The 10,666-nt window shown below is 38.1% G+C and overlaps 1 protein-coding gene across 2 annotated transcripts; it reads left to right on the forward strand.

Annotated features, from left to right (window-relative positions):
• Window positions 1-1,512: 1,512 nt before the first annotated feature.
• LOC132974537 (secretory carrier-associated membrane protein 1-like) lies at window positions 1,513-10,472 on the forward strand. Of its 2 annotated transcripts, none has more exons than XM_061038644.1 (9): window positions 1,513-1,741; window positions 3,538-3,618; window positions 3,839-3,968; window positions 5,001-5,102; window positions 5,736-5,864; window positions 6,083-6,242; window positions 6,550-6,651; window positions 6,742-6,859; window positions 7,718-10,472. In XM_061038644.1, exons 1-9 carry the CDS (start codon window positions 1,685-1,687, stop codon window positions 7,877-7,879), a joined length of 1,041 nt encoding a protein of 346 aa, XP_060894627.1. In that variant the 5' UTR covers window positions 1,513-1,684; the 3' UTR covers window positions 7,880-10,472. The 2 variants fall into 2 exon arrangements, with proteins under 2 accessions (XP_060894627.1, XP_060894628.1); XM_061038645.1 differs by having other exon boundaries at window positions 1,514-1,741; window positions 3,839-3,949; window positions 4,994-5,102.
• Window positions 10,473-10,666: the final 194 nt, after the last annotated feature.

Consider the following 10,666-nt stretch of genomic DNA (forward strand, 5'->3'; position numbering starts at 1 on the left):
AAATACAATTCAACAGAAAAGAACCCAAAGTGCACGATACCCAACAGACATATATAACCCGACCATCACAAGAACCATCATAAGAACCATCACAAGAACCATCATAAGAACCATCATAAGAACCCAGGCAACACAAGAACCCAACAACAAGAGCTGAGACCAAGAGGACCAAAGATTTAAAAAGATGTTAGAAAGTGTTCAGTTCATTCCTTTAAATAGGCCTATAAAAAATATCAGTTTACATCTTTACAATATGCTTTACGTATTGTCCAAGACCACATGACAGATGGTCTTCTTCCCTCCCAGCATACTTGTGTTGTACCTGTGTCGACTTCTTGACTGGAGGACGAGATCTGACAGAAGTATAAATAAATAAATGTATAAATAAATACTGGAATAAATAAATATTTAAATGTCTTAAATTTATTTCTACATTTATTTATTTCTACATGTATTTATTTCCACATTTATTTATTTCTACATTTATTTATTTCCATATTTATTTATTTATACATTTATTTATTTCCATATTTATTTATTTCCACATTTATTTATTTATACATTTATTTATTTCCATATTTATTTATTTATACATTTATTCATTTCCACATTTATTTATTTATACATTTATTTATTTCCATATTTATTTATTTATACATTTATTTATTTCTACATGTATTTATTTCCACATTTATTTATTTATACATTTATTTATTTCCATATTTATTTATTTATACATTTATTTATTTCCACATTTATTTATTTATACATTTATTTATTTCCATATTTATCTATTTATACATTTATTTATTTATACATGTATTTATTTATACATGTATTTATTTCCACATTCTATTTATTTCTACATTTATTTATTTCCATATTTATTTATTTATACATTTATTTATTTATTTCCATATTTATTTATTTCCACATTTATTTATTTATACATTTATTTATTTCCATATTTATTTATTTCTACATTTATTCATTTCCACATTTATTTATTTATACATTTATTTATTTCCATATTTATTTATTTATACATTTATTTATTTCTACATGTATTTATTTCCACATTTATTTATTCATACATTTATTTATTTCCATATTTATTTATTTATACATTTATTTATTTCCACATTTATTTATTTATACATTTATTTATTTCCATATTTATCTATTTATACATTTATTTATTTATACATGTATTTATTTCTACATGTATTTATTTCCACATTCTATTTATTTCTACATTTATTTATTTCCATATTTATTTATTTCTACATTTATTTATTTCCACATTTATTTATTTATTTCCATATTTATTTATTTCTACATGTATTTATTTCCACATGTATTTATTTATACATTTATTTATTTCCATATTTATTTATTTATACATTTATTTATTCCTACATTTATTTATACTTCTGTCAGATCTCGTCCTCCACAGTCTTGCTCTCCGCGGTGCTGAAACAGTGACGCAGGACGCTGCCGTTCACCGCGCATCCACTCCTCCTGCCATCTTTTTGTGCTACACGACAGGCTAACTGGCTAGGCGAGGGGTCTCCATCAGAAGGAGGCGGAGAAGCCTGCAAGCAGTAGAGAGAGAGACTGAAACCTTCCCTGGAGAATCGGGAAGCTCTTCCACACAGGAAATAGTTATTAGAAAGGCTGTACAATGTCCGACTTTGACAGCAACCCGTTTGCAGACCCGGACTTCAGCAATCCCTTTCAGGTAGTTAACTAAGCCAGCTAGCTCGCTTCAAATCCCAAAGAGGCCAGTCTTTTTCTTTAGCATCTCTTGCTAGCTAGAGGTTTTCTTGGTTAACGATTTGATAGCTGGACGAGCTAATCGTGATCCATATGGTTTATCTCCATCGTCTCACATAATACGGCTGCTTACTTATTAAAATAAGATTGGCTTTTGGGGTGCGTTGTTGTTTTCAAACTTGTAACAACGATGACACAAACTCAGAACAAAGACACATGATGTTAGCTGGCTAGCTCTGCCCGACAGTAAACATTGGCACCTAGCTTCGGTTAAGATAGGTACATTGTGTGCCAACAATTAAGGCATATATACTTCCTATTGAAGGCTGCTGTTGTCTCAGCAGTGCTCCAACAAAAAGGTGTTATTCTAACTCCACATTACTTGCAATAGTGACACTGAAATGGTAATTGAATTGTCATTAATCATCCTAACTTAACCTCCTTAACCACCGTCATATAAGGCCTTAATAATAGTGTTTGACAGTAAAGATAACTTTGTATGGTTCTTATTAATCAGTGTAATACTAATGACAGCCGTCTGCTGGGGCAGCAGCATCAATAAAAACTTAACAAGATGATTAGGAGGGCTGGCTCTGTGCTGGGGAGAAGGATGAGACAGAAACTGTTGAACATTATGGACAATAACATGCATCCCTTACACAATCTCGTGTGTGAGCAAAAGAGTGTTTTTAGCTAAGCTGCAAAAAGGACAGATTTAAAAATTCTTTTTTTACCTACTGCAATTGCACTTTATAACGACTCCCCTTTAAGTAAGGACAGAAGACATTTAAACTTTTAAACTTTAGCCTGAGCTGCATATATCAAACTGTATTGTGCACCTGTATATTTGCACACTTGACTGCTTTTTTATAGTAATTATTTATTTATCTATCATACTATGCACTGGCAGAGCTAGTGTTTTGTACTGTTATCTATGAGTAACAGCTACTTGTGCACATGGACCATCCAAACCACTTTTTTTATATCCTGGCTATGTATTGTGGGCTCATGTTTTTTGTATGGGTGGGATATGTATGTATATATGTGTTGTGTTGTGTGTTTGTATGTATGTATACATGTGTTGTGTTGTGTTGTGTGTTTGTATGCAGGCTGCTGGAACACCTACATTTCCCTGCTGGGATGAATAAAGTATATCTTATCTTATCTTATCTTATGTTGTTTAATGCTACAGTACAATCTATTTCCCGGGGAAACTATCCTACCGTTTAGACAGTCTTCCGACACTTTTGCTGGTTTTCATTCAAACCGAACACCTTCACAGGTGCAGATTTGAATGTTCAGTCTCCTGGGTGGCTGTGGCTCAGTTGGTAGAGTCGTTGCCTCTCGACTGAAAGGTTGAGGGTTCGAGCAACATGTCCGATGTGTCCTTGGGCAAGACACTTACCCCGCATTGCTCCCACTGCTACTGTGGCGGCGTATGAATGGATTAGTGTTGTATGTCGCTTTGGATAAAAGTGTCTGCTAAGTGAATTGTAACATTGCCTCAAGATCAAGATCTTGTTCTTCTTTTAGAATCTGGTTTACATTAACAGTAATGTCCTTAAATTACCTTCCGGTCTGTGCAGGCAGCCTACCTGTACCTGTTGTCAGCAAATCAACAATAACTGTTCAACAAAGTACAATAAATAGACCCAGTAGATGTGTGGTGAGCTGATGTGTTTAACACGAATCATAAACTTTTGATTTTGTGTTTGTAGTTTTTAACCCCTGAAACCCTTCATGGTCCTCTCTGTCCCATAGGATCCTTCGGTGACGCAGGTGACCCAGTCTGCCCCTCCTGGTGGTCTGGAGGAGTATAACCCCTTCACAGACGCCAGAACGGTCAGCTTCACTAGCAACTAAATGTGTTTGTCTGCTTCCTAGTTACTGACCTCATTTCATCCTATTCCCTCTTTCTCTCTTCCTCCTCCTCCTCCTCCTCCTCTCAGTCACAGAGGGTTTCTCTGACATATTATGACTGTGGCCCAGTTAAAGTTGTGATTCAGGGTCTTTTTTTAGATTGCACGAATATTAACATATCATAACTGTGATGGGTTTACAGGCGGCACCTGGAAATGCCCCCAAATCTGCTCCTGCCCCAGCTCAGAACACACAACCTGCCATCATGAAGCCCACAGAAGAGCCGCCAGCTTACTCACAGCAACAGACTCAGGTACTGCACACAGAAACATGTTGAATGTATACTCGTGTAATTTTTCTTTAACTTTGTTGAAGTTCTTATCATTGTTGTTCATTATAAACACACTCTCTCTGTCTTAGCTTTTGTTTCACATTTCCTCTTGTCCCTCATATACTCACCTGTTTTCTGTTTTCTACTGGCCCACAGAGGCGTAATGAGGTACTGTCTATCATCTGATGTTTTCCACACATCTTTATGTCACTGTCTTGATGAGTGTGAATGCATTCCACGCCTTTCCCTAACTCATACCTCCTAACTTGAAAGCTAGATCAATATTTACCGGGGCTGTCAGCGTTAACAGATTACTCACAATGCGATAAATGTCTGGAATGAATGCATTTGATTTTTTAAATTGCGTTGATCTATTTTGTCCCATTAGGTGCCCCGTAGCTTAGTCAGCTCACAGACAGCAGCGTCTCCCTGTAAGCACAGTGAATGAAAAGAAAAAAACACTTCTGCGCCTTTGAATGGCTCATTTGACATCCAGATGACTCAGTTGACGAGTTCAAAGTAACGTTCACCTCATGACATCAAACAAACATTCCACTTTGTCACTGTCCTCTTAAGCTGTTGTCATTTACTTTTTGATCTGAAACTACTTCCATTTTTCCGGGGTGAACCGGAAACATTTGGACGACCACTAGTTCCTTTTTTTTTCTAAATAAAAGCAGTTTTGTACCCAAACAGGAAGTACCCTTAGCTCAAGACAGCACCAAAATACAAAAAGAAAGCATATGACAACCTTTATTGAAATACAAAAATAATGGAATATTAAAATGTAATTATAAATGTAATGAATTACAAAAAATTGTCCTTTGACAGCCCTTAAATTTACTAGTGTGTGAACAAACAGTAGCTAATAACTTTCCCAAACCTCACCCCATTTTTTATTTTCTCAAACTAACACACCCAAGATCACGAGTGGAGAAACACCTTCATTACCTACATGATTGTATAATGACTCCTCTGAAAGGCTGGCTGGAAAATTCTAAACTGTTTCTGCCTCGTCTGTGTCAGGACCAAGCACGTGCTCAGGCTGAGCTGTTGAGAAGGCAGGAGGAGTTGGAGAAGAAAGCAGCAGAGCTCGATCGCCGGGAGAGAGAGTTACAGACCCACGGAGCAGCAGGTCAGCCAGTCCATCACTTAGTCGCCTGATAAATTCACTTACCACATTAACCCCGGAGTCTGCATTTGTCCTCACCAATCAAAAGAATCGTGACAGTGTTGATGAGACTCAGAACAGGGATGTGTTACCAGTCACATTTTGCAAACACCCTGACAGAATAAAAGTGAGCTCTCAGAAGAGGAAAAGGGATTTTAATACTATGAGAAATGTGATACTATGGGAAATTGTCTCGAGTTTTATGACACTGGGAAGAACTCTGCTTGAAAATTGTATGCGAATTTAAAAGTAGAGGGTTTTTTTCTACTAATGGTCACAAATGTTCTGGAAACTTTTAAAGCTATTCCTGCAATTTCAAATGTATTTAAAATAGTCTCAGACATTTCACAGTTAATCTACATCCGTACATTTATATACTTATTTAATTATAAATAGTATTAACTCTCCTTTAGCTTAGCAGAATGAGCTGGGAAAAAAAAGGATTGTCTTTTTGATTGGCTATTTTTGTTCTAATTCTTGCACGCTCACTTAATATAAGTCTGCTTCTAAATATAGTGTTTTAAATTAGAGTCAGAACTCATATACTGTACATTGCCGGGGAAACTACCAAGACTCCCGTGTCCTTTGTCCACACAGGTCGTAAGAATAACTGGCCTCCGTTGCCAGAGAAGTTCCCAGTCGGCCCCTGTTTCTACCACGATATCGCAGTGGACATTCCTGTACAGTTCCAAAAGACCGTCAAGATCATGTACAACCTTTGGATGTGTAAGTGGCCGTTGAAATCCCTGTGAAAATGATCATTGTCTTTCATTTTGATTCTCTAAATTACTCCTTCAATCAAGTGGGTTTACTCTAGAACCTGCCTGTTTTCTTATTTTTAACATTTAAAGACAGACGGATGTGTATTTATTTTGCTGATGTTCTTATCCTAAAATTACACTGAAGGTCCTAATTTTGTTGTTGTTTTGTTTTTTTCCCATCAGTTCATGCAGGCACTCTCTTTGTCAACATGTTCGGCTGTCTGGCCTGGTTCTGTGTGGATGCATCTCGTGGTGTAGATTTCGGCCTGGCCATGCTCTGGTTTCTGCTGTTCACCCCGTGTTCTTTCGTCTGCTGGTACAGACCACTTTACGGGGCTTTTAGGTAAGAAGACACTGAGAAAATTAAACTGACATCTGCAGCAGTCTCGCCCTCAACCATTGTTAAGTGATGACAACCATTACTTTTGATTTTAGAGGCTCGTTCTTCACTCTTCACTTATTTTCTGACCATGCACTTAATAATTATCAATATGGTTTGGCTATATTGGAAGAGCCTGAGAGAAGCAGGGGGGAATAATGCTTAGTGGTGGAAGATAAGTCAGGGACTAAGTTGAAGAAAGTTATTATTGGTATTTTACTTCCTCCACATTGAGCTCTCATTCACTTCTTCTTCTGTGTTTCCTCTGCAGGAGTGACAGTTCATTCCGCTTCTTTGTCTTCTTCTTCGTCTATATCTGCCAGTTTGGAGTTCATGTTCTACAAAGTATCGGCATCACCGGCTGGGGAACATGGTGGGTATTTGTGCTTCTGCTGATTCTGTACCTCTGCTGAGGAGTGTGTACTGTAAGTTCACTAATATTGTCGTTATATCGTTCTGCCAGTGGTTGGATTGCAGCTTTGACTGGTCTGAACACCAGTATCCCAGTGGGCATCATCATGTTACTGATCGCAGCTCTGTTCACTGCACTGTCTGTGGGCTCGCTCATTATGTTTAAGAAGGTAAGACAATGACAGAGTACTCCAACATGACTGCATCAGTTGCTATGTAGTGTTGTAGTGAAGACCACATAAACCGAGACCAAGACAAACCAGAGACCAGAGTGCTCCGAGACTGAGAAAAGACCATGACATTTAGGGATCGAGACCGAGTCAAGACCATAAATATCACTGAAAAATCATCATCATGTTTGCAGCAGGCGTGTCACTCACTTAGACCGTAACACTGCGAAGGTTGCGGCTGTAACCGGGGGGGATAAAAATCGAATTATGAATGAGGCAGTTATTTGTTCTTTTAGAAAGTGGGGTTTTCCTTCTAATCACAGTAATGATGTGGAATAATAGCCTATCAGTGATGGTCTGGACCGGCTTTAATTTAAAATCCAGAGTCCGTCCAGTCTGAGACCGAGACAAGACCGAGTCGAAATGCTTTACATTCTGAGACGAGCTCGAGACCTTCAGAAAGTGGTCTTGAGACCAAGACTGATTTCAAGTACTACAACACTGCTGCTATGTTTAATAGGTGTAAAAACAAATGGCATGAAGAAGCCATTTTATCTTGAGATGCAGACCGAGAAAAAAAGGCTAAAACACTTTAATAATGCAAATTAGTTGAACATAAATGTTGGAGAGTAGTAAGGCAGAGAGTAAAGTATTGGGGAGTGGACAGATATCATTTGCTGTCTAAAAACAGGACGCTGTGTGCCATTACTCTTTATTACTAAAGTTGTTTTAAATTACAATGTGATGAGACAGAAATGAAACATCTACCTTGATCATTGAATGCTTTTCAAAAGGCCTCTTGGTAGATTTACATCACTTGACCTTATTCCAACGAATGTCCTCTTCATCTCTCTCCAGGTGCACGCACTGTATCGCACCACCGGTGCTAGTTTCGAGAAGGCTCAGCAGGAGTTCGCTACTGGGGTCATGTCTAACAAGACTGTTCAGACTGCAGCCGCCAACGCTGCCGCCAATGCTGCAACCAACGCTGCTCGTGGAGCCTTCAAAGCTCAGCCATAAACACACGCACACACACTTACACATGCTCTGTCACACATACAAGCTTATAAATACAATAAGTTGGAGGTGCACAACTCTGGCCCTGCAGGTGATCGTATACATTTAATTCTATTATTGAATGTTTCACTCAGATCTCCCTGCACCCTTTGCTTAAAACTTGCAAAGAATTTTTAAGAGGCATTAAAAACAAAAGAGTTTAATTAAATAGGGTGACCAGAGTTGTCCTTCTTCAATTAAATGAAGCATTCAGTAAAGAAAAAAAAAACCTCCTACATCTTTCCTTTCTGCTTTTCAGTCAGATGACTGTCTGCTCACAAACCTTGAAACATCCACTAAGTGACTTAGTGTATGTTAGACCTAGTGTTCTGCTCTGAGCGAGTGGGATTTGATCTCAAATTATGTTGCTCCATTCCTCGCTTACCCTGTTCCTCTGTCACCTTGAGGTGACCCTAGGTCAGGCAGAGGTCGCATTTTCTAGCATACCTTGTTTTTGTCACGGTGATGACCTCCGAACAGCCTCCTGCCTGTTTATAATACAGTCATGAAAAATGATAATCGAATTATGGTGTTTTGCACATACTAGTTCTGTTTTCTTGGTCAAATACTGGAAGTACGGTGAATGTTTGAATGGTTGGGCCTGTATGTGAATGTGTCACTTTTTCTATAATCCAGTACTTGGTCACTGAGATCTGAAAGGTAAATTATACCTTGTCCCATATGTGTGCTTCTATTCTGAGACAAATTATCATCCTGGTAATTTATGAAAAATAAGAATATGTTCTTATGTGAGAACCTGCCCGCCGCCCCTACAGCGCCCCAGTGACACATGTCAGTCAAACAAATATTCACTCTTTGTGTGCTTCTTTGATCGGCAGTGTGGGCTGGGTCGGCATCGTCGCAGCTTATTGAGATTTGAAAGCATGAGAAGAACATGCATGATTAGCACACTTGAGGAAGCGTCAAGTAACTCCGGCTGGTTTTGGGAGGTGGGGGGGTGGGGGGATGTGTGTTATTTATTTTCCCTCTGTTTCTGTGAAAAGTGGGCTTTAAAGTTACTGCATGTCCCAGTGGCTATCTGATCGATACAGTTTTGGATTCTTTTTGCGCAGATGTAATGACGACACCCTGTTCCCACCACAAACTTTTAAAGAGGCTCAGTCAGATATTATGACGTCCTGGTGCGCTAATAGGGGAGACAAAGTTAAGATACATTTTCATCTTCATCTTTTTGTGTGTGTATGACACTAACAGACTACTGTGTTGCTCATCTCTTTGTTGTCTTTGTAGCCCCTTACACTCGCTTACAAATCTTAACGCTGCTATAAATCATCTCATGTTTAAAGAGACACATACTGCACCACACAAAGGGGGATAAGTGGCCTGAACTGGACAGCTATAAACCTATGATTCTTCAAAGACGCAACTAGTCCTTTTTCATTATTACATACAGAAAATCATCTCTGTCAGTGAGGGATTACTGGGCTTCAGAGCTGAAAACAAACATTAAGATAACAGAGGACTGGACTTAATGCACATTCAGTGATATCACTAAGATACATGAATTCATACAATAACAGTGTTATCCAGCACGAAGCTGTACAGACTACTGTCACAGAAGTGAGTGATGGACATGGGTTACTTTTCTTGTTGTGCTTTAGCATCTCATAGCGGTGGTGAGTGTCTGAAGATGTGCATGATAAGAGGACAGATGACTGATCCTGCTTTGTTACAAACGTATGATGAGCTGAACATTATAGTGGACTAAGTACTCCAGAGATTGTTACACATGTAAAAGTCACTGATTCATCAGCCATAACCATAAGCTGACAGCTTAGTTGGCAGTATTGTTTTTGTTTGAAATCCATTGCACATTTCTTGTTCTATGTTGACCTTAGTGCAAAAGACAAAACCTTTTTATTTATAATGTAATTTAAGTTGTTTGCATTTCAATTTTGTTGGGTTGGATTTAACATTGTGTATTATGTTTGTGTGGTTTTGTAAAGACATGATCATAGCATCAGCTAGATTGAAAAAGTGTTAAATGACTATGTACCCTGCGGGAGGAGTGCTTGTGTAGAAGAGGACGTGTGTATGATTGGTATGAAAGGAAAAGGTAAAAAAGAAATCTCCCTCAAGTGTTATTCTATGTCCTGAAAAGCTGTGAGAAATCTACCAAAATGTCCATATAGATTTGTTTTTAAATCTTGGTTTGTGATGTGTTCCCTAGCTACGTTTAACGTTAGGATAATACACAACTTTCCCGTGCTACAAACACCCACTCATTCTCCCGTACATCTAGAGGTCGATACCGTTTCTAAATGAAGCCATGCCACAGAGGGTCATTCCTTGATGTGTCGGGAGAGCTGGTCTGCAACCGTGTTGTGATCTGTGACCATGATTTCACTGAATCAGAGAAGAAAGTCATTCAAAAAGGGACACTTGTATATTTTGTAAAGTTGAACATTTGATCCCCATTATCAATCACATGTAAAAAGAAAATGTAATGCACTCTTGTCTGGCCTTCGTTGCATGTGAAATAGTTTGAGTTTTGTATATTTATGGTATTAACATGAAATAAAATTTGAAAGAAATATTTCTGGACTTCGAGAAAACCTTTATCACTTTTATTCCATTTTTATCCATGTCATTTATTTTATTATTATAGTTATTTTTTGGGCCTTTTTTTCTTTATAGGACAGCTGAAGAGAGTTGTTGGGAGGACAGAGTGGGTAATGACGTCCAGCAAACGGTCAAGGTCGGGTTTGGACCCAGAACCGTTGCGCCAAG

Source organism: Labrus mixtus, chromosome 5, assembly GCF_963584025.1.
Source record: "Labrus mixtus chromosome 5, fLabMix1.1, whole genome shotgun sequence".
Lineage (NCBI taxonomy): Eukaryota > Metazoa > Chordata > Actinopteri > Labriformes > Labridae > Labrus > Labrus mixtus.

Bases quoted from the DNA above. Each gene is read 5' to 3' on its own strand.
- LOC132974537 (XM_061038644.1), top strand. From the start codon at position 1,685: ATGTCCGACTTTGACAGCAACCCGTTTGCAGACCCGGACTTCAGCAAT. The intron at 3,619-3,838 runs GTCAGCTTCACT...ATGGGTTTACAG, and splicing joins CCTTCACAGACGCCAGAACG to GCGGCACCTGGAAATGCCCC. The intron at 6,652-6,741 runs GTGGGTATTTGT...TCGTTCTGCCAG, and splicing joins ATCACCGGCTGGGGAACATG to TGGTTGGATTGCAGCTTTGA.